Below are 26,527 nucleotides of genomic sequence, written 5' to 3'. Positions count from 1 at the left end.
AGTTTTAATGGCTAACATTGGTGAATGAGGACAATTTGAGTTAGGATGAGACATTTTTGGGCAAGATATGGAAGGAAACATTCATTTAGATGCATAAGAATTACTAAGGTTTTTCTAATCAAGCCTTGAGGAAAATTTGGCTTTGGAAGCAGGAGATGCTCAGTGGCTCTCCCCAGGAAAGTCTCCTGGAAAGGGCACCTCTGCTTATGCTCAATACAGGGAGAACATTAGCAGAGAGGCAAAGTCTGCTCCCCATGACATCAGCTGTCCCTTCTTGGACAATCTATTGTCTCCTAGAGAGTTCTGGCATCCTCTGTGATGTCACCAGTGTTGTAGTGACAACCAGTGCCCTAGTTTCTTTCAGTCTGAGTCTGGCAGTTACAAGCTAAGACATGTTTTCCCATCTTTGCAAGCGTTTTGGGAGGGGGAACGTCGATTGTGGAGAGACTAGAGTGAAGGAGGCTAGCCTTTCGTCTCAAAGTAATGATGGACAAAGACAGTGCTTCTGGGGAATGTGGAGTAAGTTCTGGGCAGTGTCTGTTGAGCTTCCTGTCAGGGGGCTGCAGGCTTAAGCTGACCTTTCTATCAATGGGCCACAAAAACTGGAGCATCTGAAAAGGAATTGAATTTCTATGAATATCACAATTCTTGAAAGTTGAGGATTTCAGAACTTTAGTTTCCCCATTCCCACAGGGAGGATATGGTAAGGCCAATGCTATTATACTGTGAACTTCTGGTCTTTGCTTTTACAGTGCATTTGTAATGTTACATTGATGTAATAACACCATCAGGAGTCATGGAGGGTCCACCTTTTCTGAGTTTAGACAGGACAGCAATGTACTTCACTATCATTGCTTTTTTAAATACAGTGGATATCTGACAGAGTAACAGGGAGAGAATTGTGCTCCAGGCAATAACCTTATGTTCTTAGACCTCCTCTGATTTCTTCTAACTGGCAGGGTCATTGTTAGCTTTATATATTAGAGGTTGTGTGTTACACACATTTTTCTACAATACCAAAACTATTTGGAATGGGTAGACCAAGGTTCAGCCTGTAACCTATTGGCACTTCTGGGCATTTGGTGTTCAAATAGGGGAATTGATAAGTCTGTTGACCATGTCCTCCCCGGGAATGCTTTTTAAATCCAAAGTTGTTGGCCTAGAGTATCAGGGTAGGATATCTGAGTGTCTCCAATCACTCAAGTTTTGTGGATGGTGAATTTATCATCTGAGTTCTGAAACCACAGGGGTGAGGGTTCTGAAAACAAGCTGTACCCTGTTCAGCTGATAATAATCCTGGAGAAGCCATCTCCATGGTACATGTAAGCACGTGATGTCCGGCATAGGGAACACCTGGCTGCTTACATCTCTTGGTCTCTATAGAGTAGTGGGAGAACTGAGATCCCCTGAGGAGGTCTCTTAAGCACAGACCAAACTCCTTTCAGTGACACTGGGTTCCAGGCTTGTTCTCTTGTTTAGGCCTCACTGTGGTCTATGTACACTCTATGCATTCTCCCTATGCCTGCTCACTTGTGTTCTTCTACCTACAGACGCTGGGAGAGAAACATCATCCACTGGAACTGACCTAAGCAAGAAGCAGGCCAAGAAGGAAAAGGAGAGGCTGATTGAAGAGCTGCAGCTCATTACCGAGGAGAGAAATGACCTGAGAGATCGCCTGAGGTTTCTGACAGAGAGATCTATGAAAAACAGGTATGAATCGCGCCTAATGCTCTTGGGTCTGCAAGGTCACCTTCATCTTATCCTATTAAGGTTTTGGGTTCTAGAAAGCTGTGCCTCCCTAACCACCCTGTGCTAAACCTCATCTCCCATATAGAGGAGATTCAGAACCTGACCCTTCCTGAGGAGCGAGATGGAAAATGGATTCATCTGCTTCCATTTATTGAAAAGAAGGATTTGTGGTCTGAATGAAGAATTCAGGGATAAAGTCAGGGAGCATGAGTGCCCAGTGTGCATTTGGAAAGCCCTTGACAGCTGGTGGCTGTGCAAGATTGTAATTGTAGTGAGTTTATGGTGAGTCTCTGTACTTGCTAGGCAGGGGACTGAGTCCTGGAAGATCCAGGCAGCAGCCTGAGGGGCCTGGTCCCACACTGTTCATCTCAATGCTTGATTAGAAGGTCTCAGGCTCAGGCCTGTTTGTTATTGTCTGTGTGTCTTGCCCTCTGAGACAGCAATGGTGGATGCATTTCTCCTGGTTCTCACAGTGCTCTCTGTTTCCATATTTGCTTTTCTCTTTCTCTGACTCTGTTTAATTTTCTCTTTTTTTGTGGGTGTGTCTCAGTCTGTGAGTCTGTGTGTGCATACATCCAAATGCATATGCACAACTTTTATGTTTATATTTCCCTCCACACCTGGAATCTAGGGGTCTATGTCTTGGCCTGAGTATTTACCTGTAACACTTTCATGGTCATGTGAATGCTTTGTTCTGGCAGCCCCACTGTCAACAGCACAGTTCTTTGCCTATGTGGCCACGTTTGTCTGTATATTTGTATTCGTTGTGCAGATTATAATTTTGGGTTGATATATGGTCTGTTATCAGGACAGGAAAAAAGAAATCACAAGTTTCTGGGTGTGTTGGGGTTGGGGGAGCATGGAGAGGTGTGGCCTAGGCTCTTGATAGCTTAACTGGCTTGACTGCAGATTTCCATTCGAACATCATATTTCAAGGCATTAATTACTTTTGTAGCACTTTCATTACCTTCTAAATAGGCTTGAATTAACTTCCAATCATGTTCTGTATCATTATCCATATATTTATTAACAAAAAAGTAGTAGAATTTCAATCAAATCTTAAATCCTCATATTTTTCAATAAATAACATCTTTCGACCCAACCATTCTACTGTTTGTTTTGAAACATCTACTTGATGTTGAAGTCTTGTATCAATTTTAGTTTGTTCCTTCCATAACTCATGTGAATCTTTATGCCAGTCTTCAACAAAACGCTTTGTCTCAATAGATGTTTTTAATGCTGTGCTGGAAACCGCTGCCAAGGTAGCAACAGAAATAAGGCTAAAAATAGTAGCTACAATGACTCCAATAATTCTTTTACTTCTCTTCAGCCGATTATTAAAAAAAAAAACAATAATCACATGATAAGAGGATCTTGAGACCAATGACGTCCCAAATTAACAGGCATCCATACATATATTTTTGCTGCATATAATAATAAAACCTGATTCATATTAAACTGAATAGATGAATTAATAAATGAATCCAAATGACAGTTAATATAAGCAAATCCATTATTAAAATTAAATCTACCTATTAAAAACAAATATGGCATAGGAATACAAGTAGTAAGCTTTTCTTTCTTAAACATCATAAAATTTTACTGAGAGGCAGATTGAGCAGGCCCAGAAAAGCTTCCATTAGCAAGCTTAATGTGGTGGCAGTCTTCCACAAATGAGCTTGAAACTCAGTAGGATCTTCCACAGAGGCCAGTCGGTTATCACCAATGCCTCCATCTCTACATTCCATCAGCAAGGATCCATTAAGGCATTCATTCTCCTCTCAGTTCATCCTGGTAACATTTGACAAATCACAAGTGGTAACATTCCATTCTGAACATGTATTAATAATTGGCCATAAGGACCCCAATTTATTCATTTATCTTGAATAATTTTTCCAAATATACCAGGCCAATATTTCCAAATGCATGGGAGATATTTTAAGCCTATATAAGTACAAATAGGATATACTGGCTCGCTAATAAAGGTAATGTTATTCCAATTTTGGTTATAGACAAAGTTGTCAATCCTGGAGCCTGTAACAATTATTCCTGGTAATTGCCAATTTTGATAACCCATTTGTAGGCATGGTCTCTGTCCTAAACACAAAGGCATCTTTAATCCAGCATAAGGAAAATTATACAAAGTTCCATCATATCTATTCAAAAAGTCAAATTATTCCAAAGAATTGATAAAATGCTTGGGGTGGTGTATAAAACCACATCTGTAAATAAAGTAGGATAAAGCAAATATAAGCCCGATAACTCGCATTGGCCGCAGCAGAAGAAACTGTGAGTAAAGCACACATTGCTAAAAATAAGTGCTCAGCAGTAAAGGACTTTCCTGAAGGAGACAACATTTTTCCCTTTCAGTGGTTAATCGCTTCACCTGACCCCACATAGTTAATGGGGTTGTAACTGCACGGATCCTTATCCATTGTCGTTTGTTGACACTAAGAGAAGCCAGGGCCTCAGTAATGGAGGACACCTCTTTCATCTCCAGAGAACATCCATCAGGAGAAAATGTAGCTGGTTTAACTGATTCCTTTGAGGGTAGGGAGCAGTTCTTATCATTCTGTGCTTGGATCCATCTCCTGGGTAACCAGAATTGTCTCCCATCCTGTAATGAGGCAAATCCCTCTCCCCTACATACAGTAAAGTCCCTTCCTGCCATTCAGCATCTCAGTCAATTTTATCCATACTGTCTGTTCCATGCCTTCTGGGGGAAGTTCAACAAAGTGTCTATCTGCTCTTGATATAACTTCACCTTGTGGTAAATTAAGAAAATTAATAACATATAAGGCTTGTGCCAATATAGCTCTGGGACTGGTCTGCAAACTCCATTCAGGCTGCATCAGGTCATCTCTTTTCCTCCTTTTTAATTTAATAATTTGTCGTTTCAGGGTATGGTGAACTCTTGCAACAAAAGCTTGTTCTTATGGATTGTGTTCTATACCAGTAATATGTACAATATGATATCGTTGACAAAATTGTTTAAATTGATAAGAAATATATGTTGGTCCATTATCAGTTTTAATTTTAGAGGGCAGTCCCATAACAGCAAAAGTTTCCAATAGATGCTATATAACATGAGCAGTGTGTACATAGGTAGATGATACATTCTAGACCATCCTGGGCTATAGAAACTCTGCCTCAAAGAATGCAGGTGGAGCAGGGCTGGGGTTCAGTTGGTGAAAGGCTCTCCTAGGGTACATAAAACCCTGAGCTCTATCTCAGCACCACGTAAACGCACTCTAACATCCAGGCAGGAAGGAAATATGGGACTTGAACGTTAGTCTTAGCTGTATGGTGAGTTGGGGGCCAGCCTGAGCTGCATGAGACCATTTTGAGAGTTAAAGAGATAGACAGACAGATGGATAGTGGCTTTTTAGGACACAGGCAGGTAGAATCCAGGCAGAGAGAACTGCTTTCAAAGTTGGGTGACAGAATACTTATCAGATGGCAGTTAGTGGTCATTATGAAAATCAAAAAATATAAACTATGCATACTATATGTGACTGCTAAATGCATAGCAATATAGCATTCTAAAAAGAGACCCAATTCAAGTTAGCAACCAACCTTCACTGTCTTCCACAGTCTAGGAAAGGTATAACTACTGTAGCCCATGAAACAAATCTTGCTTACTACTTTGATTAAAAAATAAAGTTTCAATGAAACACAGCCATATTCATTTTCTAATATAGGACACTTTCACCATCACAGCAGAATTGTCTCATTGCCATGGAATTGCTATGGCAACAGTGGTGTTCTTTACAGTCTACCATTTACCCAAGTGCTCTATCTGGATCCAGGAGACCACACAGAACACCACCATGCATCTCACTCTCACAGACAGGTCTTCCTTAGTAGTTGAAGGGTGACTCCTAGTGTGTTTGGCATGAATGCCATTAGGTGCTATCCCTCAGGATATAACTTGTATTTATAGCAGAGTTTACTCTTCTCTGGAACCCAACTAGAGATTCTCTGACACTGGATCAGCCTTCAAACCTCATTAATCCCAGGAAGATGGAGCCCCTAGTTACCATACAGCATCAAACCCTAGAATGTGTAAATGTGTCCTTGCTTCACAGGATCTGAATGTCAGTGCACAGAGAGTTCTCTGGAGCTCAAGGAGATAAGAGCAGCCATCAGTCTAAGCCCTGTCACCTACCTGGTGTTCATAATGGTAGGCAAACCTCCCTGTAGTCACCAAATCAAACCAACGCTCACCTCAGCACTGGTTTATTTTCATATACATTCTATGAACCAGATGTGTGATGTAATAAGACTTCAGTTTCATTTCTGTCTTCATTTTAGTTTCAAACCAATACCAGCTTACTTTAAATTTATTTTATTTTAAGCCACTTCTCCCACTTGTCCACGTCCTATGAAAGCCATCTTCTGAATAAATATATTAAAATAAAGTGTTTCCTGCACTTTAAAAAGCTACTTTTATAGCTCTTATTTACAAATACATTTTATTAGATTTATTAACAAGAGCATAGGTGATAGATTTTTCAGATACCAATGAAAAAAATGTCTTGTGGCCATCCTCCAGAAACCAGTTGCCCCACACAAAGAGAGGGCTGCTTTACAGAAGCAAAAGCTGCATTAAATCCAGAAGCACCAGAGTTTCCTATTCATGATTTGCCAAGGGCAACTCCAGGAAGTGCAGGGTTAGATTTGACAGCTGGTCAAGAGATGATACTATCCAATACAGATGGTGTCACACTGGACTCTACTTCAGTTCTAGGGACGTTGCCTGAAAGGTGTAGGGGTCTTCTTATTGGAAGGAGCTCTAATTACAAAGTAGAGTTTGAGGTCTTGCCTGGAGTTATAGATGCTGACTTCACAGGGGAAATTAAGGTCATAGTTAAAGCTGGAAAGGAGACCTGTAGAATACGAAAAGGACAACGCATAGCCCAACTATTATTGCTACCTTACATAAGATTACCTAACCCTGAAATAAAGACAAAGAGAGGTCAGAGACAATTTGGTTCCTCAGACTTGGTGGCCTGGGTATCTGACATAGGAAATAAGGCTTAATGGAAAACTTTTAATGGTCTCCTAGATACGGGAGCAGACAGAACCTGCTTAGCAGGAAAAGAGTGGCCACAGTTGTGGCCTGTAGAACAAACCTCTTCCTCCCTACAGAAACTATCAGCACAGCAAGTGGAAATAATTGCTGTAATAATGGCCGTTGAAGAGTTTAATGAAGCCTTTAATCTTTATACAGATTCTAAATATATAGTTGGGCTTTTCCCAGCTCTAGAGGCAGCCTTGCTCGCTGGAAAATCAGTTATTTTACCCTGGTTGATGAAACTACAAAAGTTGATACAGAGTAGAACTTATAAGTTCTATGTGGGACACATAAGGGGACATACTAAACTACCTGGACCCCTAGCTCAGGGTAATGAGCTGGCAGATTCATGTACCATAATCTTTATGGCCTTGGAACAGGCTAAGGAGAGCCATAATTTATATCATCAGAATGCTCTGGCTTTGAAAAGAGTCTTTGGCATAGCTCGAGCACAGGCCCAGCAGATTGTTAAACAATTAAACAATGTACTACCTGCCCTGCTGCGGGGGCAGTACAGAAAATGGGTGTTAATCCCAGAGGCTTGAAGTCTCAAGTGTTATGGCAAATGGATGTTCCTCACATGCCTGAGTTTGGAAGGCTTCCTATGTGCATGTCACTGTAGACACATATTCACATATGCTTTATGCATCAGCAAGAACAGGGGAAGCAATAAAAGATGTTATTCAACACTTAAGTGCTAGCTTCGCTTCTATGGGAAGACCCAGAAAGCCAAAGACAGACAGTGCTCCAGCCTATGTGTCAAAATCCTTAAAGAAATTTTTGGCCACATGGGGCATAGAACATAGCACTGGAATTCCATATAATCCTCAAGGACAAACAATTGTGGAAAGAGCGCATCAGACATCAAAAGCTCAAGTACAGAGATTGAAAACTGCTAACTCATATCTCTCTCCTCACCACTTATTAACTCATGCTTTGTTTGTTCTAAATTATTTGAACACAAGTGAGGAAGGAGTAACTCCTGTGACAAGACATGCTGAAACCGGAAGTACAATTCCCAATCCTCTGGTTCTGTGGAAGGACTTACTTTCGGGAGCCTGGAAGGGCCCCGATATTTTAATTGCCTCAGGACGAGGCTATGCTTGTGTGTTTCCACAAGTTGCAGACTCCCCGATCTGGGTGCCCGACAGACTCATCAGACCGGCCCCGAGTTCAGCTGTCCAGAAGAGTAAGGTGCAGGCAAAAGCAGACTCTTTGAAAAACCCAAGCAGCCTTACAAGGACTTTCCCTAGAGGAGATTGCAGAGAAGAGGAAGTTCCCAACTCTGACACAGCTGAATAATTTAACTAAAGAAGCAAAAGATATCATAACATCTGCTCATTCTAAAATGACTGCTACTAATATTTTTTTTGTCTTATCATGTAACTTGTGAAGCCTGTTTTTTCTCTAACTGTGTTTCCTCTGGATTGGATGAAGAATTTGCTGTTATGTTGATTGTAAAATGACCTGCTTATGTTGTGCTGCCAGTAGATTTGGGCTCTGATCCTTGGTTTGATAACTCTGGATTACAAGCTTTAGAAACCATTAATGACTTAATTAGACCTAAGAGATTTGTGGCCTCCTTAATTTTAGGAATTTCGACATTGATTGCTACCCTAAAATCCTCTGCCGTATCCACTACAGCTTTAGTTAAAGAGAGGCAGACAGCTACTTCTGTTAATGAAATGCATAGAAATATTTCTCTGGGTCTCTCAGAGCAACACCTTATTGATAGAAAATTAGAAGCAAGAATTAATGCCTTAGAAGAGGTGATTTTAGAATTAGGACAAGATGTTGATTCTATTAAGACCAGGCTAGCCACCAGATGTCACTCTAGTTCTCATTATATCTGTATGACTCCTTTACCTTATAATGAATCAGAGAATTGGAGTAGAACTAAAGCACATTTGATAGGAGTTTGGAAGGATACAAATATTTCTTATGACTTGCAACAATTACAAGAACAGATTACAGCCATGAGTCAGAGACAGTTAGATGCCTGGAACGTGGATAAACTTGCAGCATCGTTTACTAAAAGTTTAAAAGCTTTGAATCCTGTGGATTAGATTCAATATTGCATCTTCACAGTCATAGGGTTAGGGCTCGTGATTGTTGTTCTATTAATCTTCCCTATTCTTCTTAGGCTGATCCTGAAGTCCCTCCGTACCATCAGGCGAGATATCCTGGAGCTTCGTCTTAAAAACAAAAAACCGAGAAATGCCACACCCACTCCAGTGGAGTCTGTGTGACAGGAAGCTCTTGTGCTTCGTTTCTGTCCAGAACAGAGGCGTGTGCCTGGTATGGCTTCCCTCCTGGAGGTCCTGGCCGTCTCCCTACAAAAAGATGATGACTGGGGTCTATGCTTGCGGTGGAGGTGCCTTCTCTGTTCTAGCCTTGGTGATCTTGGCAACTTTACGCCTGTCAACAATATCTGATTTTCAGAATATAGCAGTGTGGGAAGATGGTTATGTACCTTTAGATGTCTCAGGAACTGAAAGTTCAGAGACAGAAACGTCTCATACCATCATGATCCTGATGAACTCAACGGCTGTGATGAACCCAACTGCTGCAACCATTAGTTCCCAGCAAATAGGAGAGAAATTAATTGCAGCTATTAAGAGCATGACTGTTTCAGAAAAGTCTTTCCCCCCTTTTGGGAAAGTTTTGTTTAGCATGATTCAGAATAGTAGTGACTCTTTTAGAAAGATCATGGATAAGTTCTAACAAGTTGAGCGAACTTATCAAGAATTAACTGGAAAGAAAAGAGAAACTAACATTGAGCAAGAAATGAAAGAAATTATAGAATGGTTACAAAAGTTTCCATATTATCTTGAGGGGCCATAAACATAGAGTTTAAACTTTATTAAAATAAGGGTAAATGTTGAATGTATATCTGGTGCCCACAAATCTGGCAGTATAGCTTCAGTTTTCTAAACTATTTTCTGGAACTGAGAATTGTTTCCTGGACTGTACGTTCAGCTTTCCTCCTTGCAAGGGACATTGGTGAGGTGACGAATAAGAGTTGGATGACTGCCAATTATGATGCACCTGTTCTAACTGCTTAAATCTGTGCCAAGAAGTAAAGCTTTTTGCAGCAGCACACACCTCGAGTTTGTGTCTGTCTGTCGCTCTGAATCCGTTCTCTATCTTTAATCCAAGCCTTCGTCCCTCTGCTGACACTCCCCTGGGTGGTCTGTGGCACTCCATTAGGGACCTCGTGCTCAGTCCATGGTTGACTGCAAGTGTCTGCCTTTGTATTTGTCAGGCTCTGACAGAGTCTCTCAGGAGACAGCTATATTAGACTCCTGTCAGCATGCACTTCTTGGTATCCACAATATTGTATGAGTTTGGTGGCTGCATATGGGATGGATCCCTAGGTGGGGCAGTCTCTGGAAGACCTTTGCTTTAGTCTCTGTTGCATACTTTGTCTCCGTATTTCCTCCTGTGATTATTTTTATGTCCTCTTCTAAGAAGGTGTGAAACATGCACATTTTGGTCTTCCTTCTTCTTGATCATCACGTGGTTTGTGAATTATATCTTGGGTATTCCGAACTTTTGAGCTAACATCCACTTATCAATGAGTGCATACTATGTGTGTTCTATTGTGATTGAGTTACCTTATTCAGGATGATATTTTCTGGTCCCATCCATTTGCCTAAGAATTTCATGAAGTCATTGTTTTAAATAGTTGAGTAGTAAGTACCCCATTGTGTAAATATACCACATTTTCTGTATCCATTCCTCTGTTGAAGAATATCTGGGTTCTTTCTAGCTTCTAGCTATCATAAATAAGGCTTCTATGAAGATAATAGAGCATGTGTCCTTGTTATATGTTGGAGCATCCCAGGAGTGGTATAGCTGGGTCCTCAGGTAGTACTATGTCAAATTTTCTGAGAAATCACCAGACTGTTTCCAGAGTGGTTGTACCAGCTTGCAATCCCACCAACAATGGAGGAGTGCTCCTCTTTCTCCACATCCTCGCCAGCATCTGCTGTCACCTGAGTTTTTGATCTTAGACATTCTGACTGGTATGAGGTGGAATTTCAGGGTTGTTTTAATTTGGATTCCCCTGATAATAAGAATGTTGAATTTTTTTAGGAAGCATTGTACAATCTTTATAAATGGAGTGCCAGAGCTGTTTTAAAGGCCAGTTAGCTAGAAAAAGCAAAATGTGTATATGTGCGTGTATGTGTACGTGTTTGTGTGTGTGTGTGTGTGTGTGTGTGTGTGTGTGTGTGTGTGTGTGTGTGTTCTGTAATTGGAAACAGATTTTTTAATTAGGAGGTCTGGACAGATCATCCCATGTAAATAAGGATGGATAGAGCTTCATTTTTTTATTTATTTTTAAAATTTTGAACATGTACATTTCATCTTCCATGGCTTTTCATTATTACCAGGTCAGGCTTCACTCTTAAAAAATCTGGAAAACAAGAACTGGAGTTGATGAGGAAAGAATGTTTTATTAGAGTGCTTGTTCTTTAAGACCATATTTTCTTCCTGGAATGTAAACCCACACCCATCTTTGCAAAGTAGAACTTGTCTACATACTGATTCTTGTACTAAGTCCCCATACTCAGTGAAGGTCTTCACACCTTGTCACAGAGTGTGAAAGAACATCTTTAAAACCTGAGGTCTCTGGAAACTTCATTGCAGGTAAAGGCACTGGTCTTTGGGAAGAACTCAGGAACATGTTTGGGTATTGGTGTTGCTTCTTATCAACATTGGCTTCTTATCAACATTGGTCTGACCTAGTGATGAAATACCTAATCTCTAGGTTCCTGTTTCCTCCTGTAGACCTTTCTTTCTTTTTTCTCCATCCTTATTAAATTGGGTATTTCTTATTTACATTTCGATTGTTATCACCTTTCCCGGTTTCCAGGCAAACATGCCTCTAACCCCTTCTCCTCCCCTTCTATATGGGTGTTCCCCTCCTCATCCTCCCCCATTACCTCCCTCCCCCCAATAATCCTGTTCACTGGGGGTTCAGTCTTGGCAGGACCAAGGGCTTCCCATTCCACTGGTGCTCTTACTAGGCTATTCATTGCTACCTATGAGGTTGGAGCCCAGGTCAGTCCATGTATAGACTTTGGGTAGTGGCTTAGTCTCTGGAAGCTCTGGTTGGTTGGCATTGCTATTCATATGGGGTCTCAAGCCCCTTGAAGCTCTTTCAGTCTTTTCTCTGATTCCTTCAGCGGGGGTCCCATTCTCAGTTTAGTGGTTTGCTGCTGGCATTCGCCTATGTATTGCCATATTCTGGCTGTGTCTCTCAGAAGAGATCTACATCCGGTTCCTGTCCGCCTGCACTTCTTTGCTTCATCCATTTTATCTAGTTTGGTGGCTATATATGTATGGGCCACATGTGGGGCAGGCTCTGAATGGGTGTTCCTTCTGTCTCTGTTCTAAACTTTGACTCTCTATTCCCTCCCAAGTGTATTCTTGTTCCCCTTTTAAAGAAGGAGTTAAGCATTCACATTTTTGGTCATCCTTGAGTTTCATGTGTTCTGTGCATCTAGGGTAATTCAAGCATTTGGGCTAATAGCCACTTATCAACAAGTGCATACCATGTGTGTTTTTCTGTGATTTGGTTACCTCACTCAGGATGATATTGTCCAGTTCCCTCCATTTGCCTATGAATTTCATAAAGTCATTGTTTTTGATAGCTGAGTAATGTTCCATTGTGTAGATGTACCACATTTTCTGTATCCATTCCTCTGTTGAAGGGCATCTGGGTTCTTTCCAGCTTCTGGCTATTATAAATCAGGGTGCTATGAACATAGTGGAGCATGTGATTTTGTTATATGTTGGGCCATCTTTTGGGTATATGCCCAAGAGAGGTGTAGTTGGGTCCTCAGGTAGTTCAATGTCCAATTTTCTGGGGAACCTCCAGACTGATTTCCAGAATGGTTTTACCAGTCTGCAATCTCACTAACAATGGAGGAGTGTTCCTCTTTCTTCACATCCTCGCCAGCATTTGCTGTCACCTGAGTTTTTGATCTTAGCCATTCTCACTGGTGTGAGGTGAAATCTCAGGGTTGTTTTGATTTGCATTTCCCTTGTGACTAAAGATGATGAACATTTCTTTAGGTGTTTCTCAGCCATTCAGCATTCCTCAGCTGAATTCTTTGTTTAGCTCTGAATCCCATTTTTAATAGGGTTATTTGTCTCCCTGCGGTCTAACTTCTTGAGTTCTTTGTATATTTTAGATATAAGCCCTCTATCAGTTGTAGGATTGGTAAAGATCTTTTCCCAATCTGTTGGTTGCCATTTTGTCCTAACAACAGTGTCCTTGGCCTTACAGAGGCTTTGAAGTTTTATGAGATCCCATTTGTCTATTCTTGATCTTAGAGCATAAGCCATTGGTGTTTTGTTCAGGAAATTTTCTCCAGTGCCCATGTGTTTGAGATGCTTCCCCACTTTTTCTTCTATTAGTTTGAGTGTATCTGGTTTGATGTGGAGGTCCTTGATAGACCAGTGGAATAGAATTGAAGACCCAGAAATGAGCCCATATACCTATGGTCACTTGATTTTTGACAAAGGAGCCAAAACCATCCAATGGTAAAAACAAAGCATTTTCAGCAAATGGTGCTGGTTCAACTGGAGGTCAGCATGTAGAAGAATGCAGATCGATCCATGCTTATCACCCTGTACAAAGCTTAGATCTTTCTAAGCCTAGCCATTCCCTCCTTATCTTTGGCCGTTGAACTGACAGCGTTACTATGCTAAAGGTCAAGGCATTTTGTCTTAGGAGAAGTCTGCCAACTGGGTCATCACCCTAATAAATCAGGCAGGGAAGGAGATTACTAATCACAACTGTGTAGAAGTTATTTGTGTTGGACTTCATTTCTGATATTGAGATTGAGTTACTCTATGCTATTTGGCATGGCCTCTCACATCCTGGCCAACAATAAAAATATCAGTTTGTGCTTATAGGTTATTCTGTTTGGGCTGCCTTAGTGAGATGACCCAGGCTTGGTAGACAGCAGAGCTGAATACAGACTATTAACTTCATGTTTTCTGTTTATGGGGGCTGATCATCTAAGCTCAAGTTGCCACTATGGTTGGTTTCCTTCCAAGTCTTGTTTTATTCTTTTCAGTGGCCCCTCCCCCTACTCCTCTCTACATATGCCAAGTCCTCTGTGCACACTTGACAAGTGATATCACTTTGCATACCCTAATTCCTTCCATGACAACATCAGTCAAATTGAGTTAGCACCCACCATCATGGTCTTATTTTACTGTCTAACCTTTTAATCTAAACATGATCTAAACATGGCCTGTATCTAAACATGATCACATTAGGAAGTTTGAGGGTGGATGCTGCATAACTGGACTTTCAGCAGACACATAGCGATTTGATCTCAGATTTCAGAATACACACATCCTTTGTCCTGTACTGGTTGCCTTCAAAAGGAACTTGAGAAAAGCACTGCAGTAGGAGTTTATTTTGAGAATTGCAAGGGGCGATGATGGGGGAGGGAAGGGAAAGGACCATGGAAGGGCTTACTACCCAGCAGCTAATGCTGTGTGTGATCAAGGTCAAAGACAGAGGGAAAAGTGGGGCAAAGACTGTTTCAAAGCTACTCCAACAAAGAGGAGACTCAATACTGACTGCCGATTCTACTCAATGGCTGAGAATCACTCCAAGGCTAGAGGACTCTGGATGGCATTGCTCTGCTTCAGGAAACTTCCCAACATAGGTGGGTAGGAGTTCTTAGAAGGTGGAGTTCACACAGGGACACTGGTCCTGTGTAGATCTAGGACACCTGCCAGTCACTAATGGCGTTCACACTACCATTCTCATTCTGATATCTCTGAAAAAGGCTGTCGGAGTGAGCTTCTGCGCTCAACTTAGGTGAGAGGCTAGAGACCAAACTAACAAAGTCTCCTATGCTACTGTGTTAGAATTCTTGTGTTATATCTGTACCTCTCGAAAATGGCTTCCCCAAAACATACATGTGTATGATATGTATGTGTGTGTGAATGTGTGTATATGTACATAATAATTACTCAAAAATAGAGATGAATTTCTTGGTCCCAGGTACAGCCACTGCTTTATCTCTTCAGTGTCACAGATGTGGTTTCCAGCTGGCTGTAGAAAAAAATCCTATATGGAGAAAGCTCACCTTCATTACATAGTTTTGGGGACAACTCCCCCCACCCCCATCAATGTCACTTTACTTCATTGGCTATAAGTAAATTCATATCTCCACTTAAATGCCAGGAAGGTTGAGCCTTGTGACTTCTGGCTAAGCAGTGCTTTTCCAGAAAGAAATCCACACTAACAGAAACAACCCAGTTTCTTCTTTTACCCAGCCATGGTCTTTCCCTGGAATGCCATGGGTCTTGCTTTCAGCCTCCTGAACCCCTGACCCCTCCATAGGGTACTCTGTGCTAATCCTTCCTGGAGGCCTAGAAACACAATGGAAGGCAGTAGGAGGCTTTGTGTGGATATTTTGATGAGGAAAGTTGGAAGGAATTCCAGGAGAAGGGTGTTTCCTCAGATCTCTCTTAGATAAATCATTTATGTACAATTGATGCCATCCGCAGAAATTAAGACTATAGCTCCATAGCCCTACAGGTTTTCTCCAACCTCAGCATTTATTTCTTGTGTGATGTGATCTATGGCCACTCCCTCAGTCAAACTGAGCCTCAGGGTCCACCAGTGAGAATTCTGCTTATTCTGAGCACTATTGTCCTGCACAGAGGACACTGAGGCCGGGATTTGCAGGCCCTCAAGAAATATTTGTCGACGAAATAGAAGGATGAATAAAATAGAAACTTTAAATAAATAGGAAGCATACAACCTGTCAGGTTCTAGAACATTTAAAAGGACGCACATAGAGAGCATACAACCTGTCAGGTTCTAGAACATTTAAAAAGACGCACATAGAGAGCTACACATCACTGCAGACTTGCTGGGCACATTCCAACCACTCCTCAGACAGATGCGAAACCCAAATGCAGGCTCCCCTGCCTCTGCAACTCTCCATTGTCCCTTGATGTCCTTTTCCTCAGTAACCAGTCATCCTCATTCATCTTCATGTTCTGGAACCTTCACACAACTGGGAGCCTGAAGCCCATTAACTTTGTGACTGGCTTCTTTTATTTTTCATATTTGCAAGTTTGGGTGGCACTGTAGTACCTTATCCTTACAAACAGTATTTAGTGAGGTGCTCAAGTGACCGATTTATTTATTGTTTAGTTCATGAACATTTATTTGGGCTGTTTCTTTCTGTCCCTTAAATTATTAGAAATAAATGTTGTTTGTAGAGGCATTTTTGTATCACAAATGGTTTTAATTATTGTAATTACTGTAGCTCTGTTAATAGGACTGTTTAAATTAAGTGATAATTTATAACCTGTGTTTTCCTCTCCAGAGCTGATCCTCTGTATTTCCATGTCAATCACAGTGATGTTCACAGCTCCCTTGAGTGAGGATGTATCATTTTCTCAGACAGCTGTGCCAGGCTGTATTCAACAAAGCACTGTCCTAAGGCATGTCCTGTGAGGGGATCCAGCAGCTTCCTTCATCAGCACCTGGTGAAGGACTCTCCCAGGTGCATGCCTACCCCTTAGATTCATAGGTTGGAGCTTTCACACATATTTCAGCCTCTCCCTGTCCTCACATCTGGTCTGGTTAATGCTCAAAGTATGCCTGAATCAATGGACAGGTAGGTGGTAAACACCAAGTGTTTTGAAATGGAGTTCAGTCACTGAAAGAAAGTTCTATACCTAATCTCTGTCCTGAAGCAAATGAACTCCCAAACTCGGTTCAGTGTATCCCAAGAGAGGGCCACTTGGCAAGATTGTTATATGACTAATCTAGAATTCTCCAAGGAGGGTAGTTGAAGTTTAACCTAGTTTACCAAACACAAGAGTCCAAAACGCTAGGAAAGGGAGAGAGACGTGTTCTGGTGAACAACTGTGCAGCCCGGAGAGTCTCCAAAACTTTTCAGTCTGTAATAAGAAGCCCCCCACCTCACTAAAGCTTTGCACTGCCTGTAAGTATTTGCTTCAGTTTGAGAACTCCTGGCATTCTGAAGAGAGAGTGTTACAGGGGAAAATGTTTATGTGAGAAGCTGATGACTGTTTATGGCCATCTGTAATCTGAGATTTCCATATTAATTGTTTAGATATAAGAGAGCAAGTGATGGGTAGATGGGGTAGATGGGTGTTTAGATAAAGCAGGGTAAACTTGGAAGAGCTCTGGCTAAGGGAGAGGACAAGTTTTTGGTGTAGTTCTGCATTGTGTAATTGGGTTCTGTGGGCAGGACAGACGGGTTCCCAGAAAGTGGGCAGGACCTTACATTCCCCTTCCTTGTAGACCAGAGTCAGAGACTCTATTGACTGGAGTATCTGCCCACGCAAGATGTGCCTCAGGTCCCTGTTCCTGGTGTCCCTAGCAACCTGTGTGGTTTGTGGTGAGTACTTTGGAAATGCAAATTTGTGGGGATACAAAGAGTTACAGGGTGTGCTTGAAGCACAGACTAGACAGATTAAGTTCTGCTGATGAATTCAAGACAGAATGAATTCTCCTGATTTGGATTTGCATCCAAGCGGCCCACACCTTGGTATAGTACATACTGAGATCAGAAGACAAGACAATCTGTGAGGCCCTGCACTATAGGTGCAGAGGACAAGGAGTCAGCTCTGGCCCAAGGGAATCAAGACAATTCAGTTTCCTTAATTCACTAAATGTAGAGGATTAGTTGATTTCATTTCTAACATTTTCTTGGAGGAGAGGTACACTTGAGAGGGAGCCCCTTTGTGACTCTACATGTAGTAGACATTCCAGGCATAATTATTATTATTACAAAAATATAAGATATATTATTATGTATTATCAATTATGTATTATTTCTATTAATACATAATATAAGATGTATTGTTATTATGTATTATTAATTATTGTGTATTATTTCTATTAATGCCCCTGCCAGCGGAGACTCAGTTATTCATGGGGGTTGAGGGGGACCCATACCTGTGGGAGAACGGGCAAGAAAGAGGAGCGAGACCAAGCAGTGTCCTTGTCAAGGTCTGTTTATTATAAGAAGCACACAGCATTTATAGCTTTGAAGCAGGAATTGAAGCTGGGTAGGGTTTTGGGACTGTCCAGTTTGGAAGGTTCCCCTGAGGCAGAGGTCATGGGGGAAATTAAAGGATGAGCCATTAAACCACAATATATTCTATTTAGATAGTGGCAGTTAGCCTCAATTCTGGGAACATTTTCTTTCTCGGGAAAGGTCAAAGGTCAAGCCATTCTCAGGAACTGGCTTATGGCACGTTTCTATCTTATCTAGCCCTGTCCAGCTTGGTCCCAGACATCTCCCCCTTCCTTTGACTATCAAGGGGGTGGGGGAGGTCTGTACTAGGCTATATGGTGTGCATCCACAACCAGCACCTGGTCGGTGAAGCCCTGAGTCTTAGGCTACACAGGTTGAACCCACATCTGGCACTCTCAGTTAGGTCCCATTATTTCTGCCAGGGTGGAAGTAGTGGTCTGAGATAGATCAGACATGCCTCACAGAGTGCCCAGCTCAGCCATGGCGAGCCACTCTTGCAGTTAGGACTGCACCCCAATGGCTAGGAACAATCTTATGCTTTAACACACCGTTCTGGGCTATACGTGTGTGTTTTATGAGAGTGGGTGACCCAGATCATGGACCCGTGCTAATCCCGTCGTAGGGTTACTTCACAGCGGTGAGGTGTGCACCTAGTATGTGGCACCATAATATTCCCATCATTGACGTTTCCAACAGCGACTGATTTTCCAGCCTGAATTAGAGGCGGTATCCAGGGTGGAGAAGTCGAGACCAGCTGTGGGCAACCTGAGGGGAGTATCATTATGTCCCAGTAGGCGTTCATCGCACTGGAGGCAATGGTAATGAATGGCCACCTGTTTGGTGGCGGAGTCTATCTGGCTCTTAACGAAATCTGTCAATTTTTAAACACCCAGGGACCAAAGGAGATGAGTAGCAGGAGTTCTATAAAGGAACCCAGGATACTGGGTAGAAGAGTGGTGGGTAGGGGAAAGGCAGAAAACCAATTTTTATACCAGGCTTCACTCTTTTCTCTTTCTCTTTGTCTCCTTTGTAGACTTTCTCTAACATTCTGTAGGCTGTTTTCTACTAATCCTGTCTTATCAGCATAAAAGCAACACTCCTCCTTGAGGGCCGCACACAGCCCTCTCTGTTGGAGAAAGAGAAGATCTAATCCCCTTCTATTTTGTAGAACAACCTCAGCCAAGGAAGCGACTGAATTTTTAAGATAGGTTCTTCCTTATTGAAGCTCATTGATGTCCCTGCACTGAGCTGATGATAACTCTGTTGGGAGGTGATCAGGGAGGCAACCCCGGTTCCTGTCCCCACAGCTGACAGGCCTAGGAGTACTGCAAGAGTCACGGCAGTGATGGGTTCTCTCTTTGTACGCATGGAGGTGCCTCTTTCCCAGAACTGCAGAAACTCACGATTGGGCCAGGGAACTCGTGCAGCGGTGGTGGAGTTGGCAGACACCACATATCCGGCGCCATTAAGAGTCACCCAGGTATAGTTGAAGATCTGGTGAGGCGATGTAGCGAGGGCAGACGTGATGATGCTTCCAAGGATTCAGATGTAGAGGAACATGGTCAGCATGGTCTGTAATTAAGCATAGTTAGACTTTTCCTCAGGGTTATCCCTGGGTGAGTTTCAGGCCTTAACAAGGCGCTCGAGAGCCCAGTCTTTGAATCATAAATGCAGGCTGATCCACATCCCCAAATGAAGACCGGATCATGGCCCTACCATTGGGATGTTAACGGATCCTTCCATAGGACTCGTGCATAATCATAAGAAGTATGGGGTTGCCACAGGCGGTCTGCTGCAGTTTTTCCATCCTTGTCCATTATAAGGTAGTTAAGGACAAAGAGTGTATGATTTATTAAATTTTTGTGATTACTGGGGGGGGATAATAGTCCCTCATTTGACTGTAATTTATGGATCATATTTTTAAGGGTTTGGTGAGCTCTTTCAACTATATCCTGTCCCTGAGGATTATAATTAATCCCTGCAATATGTTTAATGCCAAATTGGAAGCAAAAGTGTTTAAAACTAGAGCTAATATATCCCAGTCCACTATCTGTTTTAACTATCTTAGGTTGAGGTAAAACTGTGAGTCAAGCCAGAACATGACTTATAGCATGTTTGGTAGCCTCCCCTGTCTGCAGGGATGCATAGGTAAAGCCTCTAAGGGTATCAATGGTGACATGAACATATTTTAATTTACCAAAGGAGGGAAGATGGGTGACAAGCATTTGCCAGAGCTCTTCAGGAACCAGCACACGGGGCTTGGCCCCTAGGTGGAGGTCAGGCAGTAGGGTCAGGCAGCCTTCGCAATTACAGACTATTTGGCGAGCCTGTTCATGGGTGATCTTATATTTAATCCTAAGGGTGTGTGCGTTAAGGTGATGTAAGTCATGTGCTTTTTGGGCAAGTGTAAGGGGCATAGAGAAGGCCTCCTGGGCCAAGGCCACAAGCCGTGTGAGGCGATCAATGGCATCATTACCATTGGCCAAGGGGCCTGGCAATCTGGTATGTGCTCGGATGTGTCCCAGAAAGAAGGGGAAGATCGTCTCTGAATATATTTTTGTAAGGTGGCAAACAGGGGGGCAGTATCGGTGGTAGGCCAAATATAGGGCACTGTTTCTAATAGGGGAATAGAAAAGGCAAGATATGAGCTATTTGTATATAGGTTAAAGGGTGCATTGGGCAGTGCACGAAATACTGCGAGGATAGCTTGAAGCTCTACCAGCTGAGTGGAATCTAAAGGGGTACAGAACTGTTGTATTTGACCATTAATGGAAAATGCGGCTTGTCCATTAGAGGAGCCGTCTGTAAAGACAAGGTGGACTCCCGACATAGGGTGATCACGTGTTTGTTACCTTTGGAAAGACCACTGGGACTGTAATTTTGTGAAAAAACTGTATCAACTTATCTGAGGGGTAATGATTATCTATCTTAACCTGAAAGGCAATGCAGTTAATTGTCCATTCGTCTACATGTTGACTGAGCCAGGAGACCTGAGAGGGGCTATAGGGTAAGTTTAAAGCATCGGGGTCCCTTCAAAAGAGCTTATGGGACTGTTCTCTTCCAAGACGTATGATTTGTGCCACCAGCAAGGGATAGGTGGGACGGACCATAGTTGAGGAGGCGGGTAAATGCATCCAGTAAAGAGGATATTGCTACCAAAAAACTGCTGTTGGGGAAAAGGGGGTAGGAAGGACATCACTGGAAAATGTCGAGAATACCAGTGAAAAATCACAAGGAGGAGAGGAGATTCCTGTTTCTCAAGATTGTTTAACTCTATGGTCTGCTAGATCCTGGGAGACGCTTCCTGCTTCTCAAGATTGTTCTCTAAGATTTTTTTTTAACAGTACAGCTTCGTTTATTTTTGAAGAAACGTGTATCCTTAATATCATTTTGATCTTCATAAAATAATACATTTTTTTATTTATATATCTTTGGATTCAGCAAAAAAAGTAGGTACTGAAAATGTCCCCACATCGTAAAAGCAGATGAAAAGGATACTTTTATACTGTTTGCCCCAAAGACACCTAGGTTTAACGAGGGGCTGGGGAGGAAGGGAGGCGAGGTAGGCAAGAAAAGTACAAAGAGAATGACCCAAAAAGATTAAAGGGCAATTCAGGTAACAACAAATCATCCCAAAGGCTAGTAAAAGGAAATCAGAATTTTGAACTGGCACGGATAAAAATGAGGAAGTAGAAAATATAAAAACATAATAAACTTCATTTTTCTCCCCATACAAAAAGGAGGTGCCAACCAGTTAGCCTGGAGCTGGGGTGCTGGAAGAACCAGAGTTGGGTTTTAAATGTCTTTCCAAGGGGAGGAGCACCACCCTGGCCTACACACCTACGCAAGGAAGGCTCAGCCCCGCCTGGTCAGCTCTGAGGGTGTCACCTGCAAAGAACAGCACACAATGAAATAGGGCAGAGGGACAGTGGGCCAATCACAGGGGGTGTCCATTATGACCTAATCCACCCTGGGGGTTGGGAGGTCTGGAAACTCAAGCTTTACCCACAGAGAGCTCTGAGAATGAAGTGGTGCTCCCTTCCGGGAGATGGAGAGCTGGTTAGACATCTGACTTTGAAACACTAACTGGCTCTCAGAAAATGACACCAGAGACTTGAAAGCTACAGATGTTCTAATAACCTAATATCATCTAACTGTTTGAACCTAAGAAACCCAAAAAAAGGGTGTTACATACGCTTGGTTTCCCTACTCCAAACTGACTAGGACAGGTGCCAACAAGAGGCGGAGAGGTGGCAGGAGGGGCTGGCACAGGCTGAGGTGTCACTCTAACTCAGTACCCTGATGCCATGGAGAGGTAGGAAGAGACCCCATGAGCTGAGCAACAGGAGAGCTGGGCAGACACCAGACCACACACAGCAAGGGCCCAGGGCCTTTGACCTAAATGTGGGGCTCAGTCCTAAGTAACAGGAATCACCCGGGCTACATACTCAAGTTTTCCAAAATTATTATCGTTTAATTTACGGACTGCTTTAAAAAACAAAAACAAAAACAAAAACAAAAACAAAAAAACCCACAAGATTCTTTTTTAAATAAATTTGCTTCGGTTTTTTTTGTCTTTAAACTCTTGGCGCTTTTTGTTTGTTTTTTATTTTGTTTTTGTTTTAAAGCTCATTTCCTCATATCTATTCTTTCCCCAAAAAATTAACAAAGTGTGTAGTTCTCTGGTAAAGAAATTTTTTAAAAAATTTAAATGCCTACATCTAAACAAAAGATTGCTTTAAAAAGCCTTTAGATTAAGAGATCAAGGAGTGAGGCCTGTGAAGCGAGGGAGCAGCAGGCTGCCCTGCCCGCCAGGCTGGGCACTGCTGATGTCTCTCTCCTCTGCTTGTAGCCTCACTGCATGGAGCTTACAGAAATCGACAATGTTAAATATTTAGTTTCACAAACTCTGTAAAAATGAGCTGCTGTGGCCTACAAAAAAAAGGTATGTACATATTTTTACATAATACAATATCTTAAAAGATCATATTTACAAAAAGAAGTGTATTCACAGAAGCACTGCTAATTTCTGATTCGGAGTGCAGTACCTGGCCGTGGGTTTCACAAGTTTATTTCAAAGCATTATTGCTCTACCATATAGGCAAAGGGTGACGCCAGTAGTTGAAAGAAACAACAAACAAACAAAAAACAATCATGTTCTTGTCCTAACAGATTAGTGCAGACAAAAACCAGGAATGTGGTTCACCATTCCTCATGCCCTCAAGAACATTGCATTTCTCCGTGATTTCCTCAGTAAAGTGCACTTGGCTGCACATTGGGGTGGGAAAATTCAATATTGCCACCTCATTTTCCCTTCTGCAAAGCCATTAAACATCAATGACAAATCCTTGAGAATTACAGGGTATGGGGACCTCCTCAGGAGGAAAGTTCTCTAAGATTTTAATCTAACTTTATTGTCAGCTAGTTCCTGGAAGAAGCTTTCTGTTATCTTTACTAGGTTGGGAATCGCATATCTAAGGGCCTTCCTTATCTTAAGTCCTTTTATCTAGTTCCTGGGAGAGCAGGCTCAAGAAATGTAATCTTTTACTTACAGGCAGAGAGCTGGAATTTGAGGTATTTAGGGCTCCCTAGGGTTGAGGTTGCATCTTTAAGCTTCTGACTTTTCAGCTGTATTTTTTATTCTTTCATTCCCTACTTCTTCTAGTGGCTAGTTCTAATTATAGAACTAAATTTTAGTATATTTATAATATTGGTTTTCTTGTCCTCCTAAAGCATGATACTGTTGGCGTAACATCAAAATCTGAACAGTACTCACTTTTTCTCTAATGAAGGTAACTAGTTTATTTAACACACATGGACCTATAATCAGAAGCAGAGGCAAAACTAAGAAGGGTCCCATAAGGGAAGATATCAGAGTAGTCATCCAAGGAGATCTACTAAACCAGCTCTTGAACCATCTTTGATGTGCTTCTCGGTCTCTATGTCTTTTGTCTAACCTTTTTCTAGGTTTACTCATGAAGTCTTTAATTACTCCTGAATGGTCTACATAGAAGCAACATTCTTCTTTTAGTGTAGCACACAGACCTCCTTCTTTAAGGAATATCAGGTCTAATCTTCTCCTATTCTGAAAAACTACCTCTGAGAGGGAGGTTAGGGATTCTTGGAGGTCAGCTAAAAAGTCTTTTTTACTCTTTTCATATCTACGTCAATGGCAGTTCTGAATTCTCCATAAGCCTTGTGTTGCAGGGCAACAGCAGATGTCCTTGTAGCTGCCCTTACAGCACCTAGACTCAGCCTTAAGATAGCCCTCAGTAATTCTCAACTCTCTTTTGTGTCTTATTAAGTCTTCAGCATCAGGATTCCAATCTGGACACTATCTAAGCCTACACACAAAGGTCATGACTGCCTTTTAGAACTTCTGAACTTATACATGTCGCGATCCCTGAGGCACAGTCCCAAGAAGTGTTAGGAGTACTAACATATGCAATGTGACATCATTTCCAATAGAAATCAAGCCTATTCCCACATCTATCCCGATGGAACCCAGGGAAAACATGAAATTCTTGTTTCTAAAGCACACTCCTCATGTGAGCATTGTAGATTTCCTGTAACATCTACTAACAAGCATCTCAAGTGGGATGGTGAGAAAACAAGAAGAGAGTCCACGAAATAGAGGTCTGCCAAAGAGGGCAAATAGCATTCAGTCACACAGAAAGACAAGCAAAAGATTAACAGACCAAAAAACAAAAGTGTGCACAAAAACAAAAAACAAGCAGCCAACGCAAGGTTGCCACAAAACTGAACTGATTCAGATGGGAGCTTCCATGAGTTCACCAAAGACAGATGAAGGGGAGCGGATTCCACATCCCGCCTTCTTCCCAACCAGAATCTTCACATTGTCACAGTCACAAGTAACACAAAACAAAGACCTAAGACACACAGACAAAAGACCACTCTGGAAATACAGATGGCTGGGAGGACGGGTCTCTTCTCCAATCCAGGAGAATCACCGAATCCTCACCAGCACACAGATGGGAATCTCCCAGGCATCCCTGGGGTACCTCCTCACCTCCTGGGATGTCTCCCAGGGCAGCACAATCGGTGAGCCCCTGGCACATCTACTGCTCATACTCACATCTCTCCTGAGACATGAGCCTCCCTCTCAGCCCGAGATGGGAGCAACTGCAAAACCAGAACACCAGAACTAGCAAGCAAATACAGACCCAGAGTATCAAATACAGACCCAGAGTTTAGCCGGCACAAAACACAAAGACACAATGACACAGACGCTATCTCACCTCCAAGTGGATCTTCGGAGATGAGGATGGTCACCCATCCCAGACGTGCCCCCAAAATGAAAGATCCCCGGAGCAGGGAGACCCTCACTCAAGTCTCAGGATGATGCGACCCCTAAGAACTCACCCAAGACCGTCCTTGCTGTAATCACATGAGGTTTATTGATAGGAACCAGTGCACTGGGGTTGAGACTCATATCCCACACAGGGGCAGTGGAGTCATTTAAACACTTTCCAACCTTGTCCCAACTATAGGAGCTAATTTCTGGTCCTTCAATAATAAACCAAGGACAAGTTTCTGACACAAAGACAAAAAATTTAACAAGATCCTTTTTCTTAACTCTTACTCCCCTTTCCCTGAGAGAAGCCTTAAGGTCTTTGATAAAGACAGCTTCCTTAGACAGTTTTTGGCCCATTCTCAATGAGACAGAAAACTCTTACCTGCCATGTCTTTCTCTCATGAGTGGTGAGAGTGCGCTGCAATGAACACCAGATTGGCACAGCTACTTTCACTTTATCTGCTTCGGTTTCTGGACAAATACCCGGGGTCCTCAACTTCTTTTTCTGTCTGGTGAGGGTCCATACCTCGAGCCCCATGTCAGGCACCACTTGCCCCTGCCAACGGGGACTCAGTTATTCATGGGGGTTGAAGGGGACCCATACCTGTGGGAGAATGTGCGAGAAAGAGGAGCGAGACCAAGCAGTGTCCTTGTCAAGGTCTGTTTATTGTAAGAAGCACACAGCATTTATAGCTTTGAAGCAGGAATTGAAGCTGGGTAGGGGGTTTTGGGAATGTCCAGTTTGGAAGATTCCCATGAGGCAGAGGTCATGGGGGAAGTAAAGCATGAGCCATTAAACCACAAAATGTTCTAATTAGATAGTGGCAGTTAGCCTCAATTCTGGGAACATTTTCTTTCTCGGGAAAGGTCAAAGGTCAAGCCTTTCTCAGGAACCGGGTTATGGCCAGTTTATATCTCATCTAACCCTGTCCAGCTTGGTCCCAGACATATTAATACATAAATATAAGATGTATTATTTGAAAATATGCTGTATAATAAAGCTAGCACATCAGGACCTACTAGTCATTGAAAAAAACTTTTGTTATTCATTGTTCCCAAGAAGAGAGACATAGTACTGAGGTAGGGGATACAGGAAGTACCAGATTAGAGAGGAGGCTCAGGCTGGGGCACCTGTAGCAAAAATACCTCTTTTATTAGCATTTCAAAGGACTCTAGGGAGCAGTGCACATCTTAGGTGTCTGGTACAAGGTTCAGGGTGATGAGAGCAGATGGACAGGTAGGCAATAGTCCAGGCTATCATAAAGGAAATGTTTAGGGTCATGAGTCTGAAATAAATAGACTCTGAGAGGGACAGTCCCCACC

General features: G+C 42.3%; 1 protein-coding gene across 6 annotated transcripts in view; it reads left to right on the top strand.

Annotated features, from left to right (window-relative positions):
• Positions 1–346: 346 nt before the first annotated feature.
• Cesl1 (carboxylesterase-like 1) overlaps positions 347–26,527 on the top strand; it is a 58,299-nt gene continuing 32,118 nt past the window's right edge. The window contains exons 1-4 of one of the 6 annotated variants that reach the window (XR_010060021.1): positions 347–519; positions 1,551–1,710; positions 16,204–16,383; positions 17,151–17,247. Coding sequence is in view for 4 of the 6 variants with exons in the window: in XM_063278259.1 (XP_063134329.1) it covers positions 16,324–16,383; positions 17,151–17,247 (157 nt within the window). In the remaining 2 variants the exon portion in view is untranslated. Of the gene's footprint in view, positions 520–1,550; positions 1,711–16,203; positions 16,384–16,745; positions 16,828–17,150; positions 17,248–19,236; positions 19,370–20,829; positions 20,897–22,741; positions 22,835–26,527 lie in introns of those variants that run through there. The other 5 variants (XM_063278259.1, XM_039097944.1, XM_063278260.1 and 2 more) reach the window with 5 other exon arrangements.

Source organism: Rattus norvegicus, chromosome 19, assembly GCF_036323735.1.
Source record: "Rattus norvegicus strain BN/NHsdMcwi chromosome 19, GRCr8, whole genome shotgun sequence".
Lineage (NCBI taxonomy): Eukaryota > Metazoa > Chordata > Mammalia > Rodentia > Muridae > Rattus > Rattus norvegicus.
The sequence above is the reverse complement of the archived record's forward strand: the minus strand, read 5'-3'. Positions and strand labels throughout refer to the sequence as shown.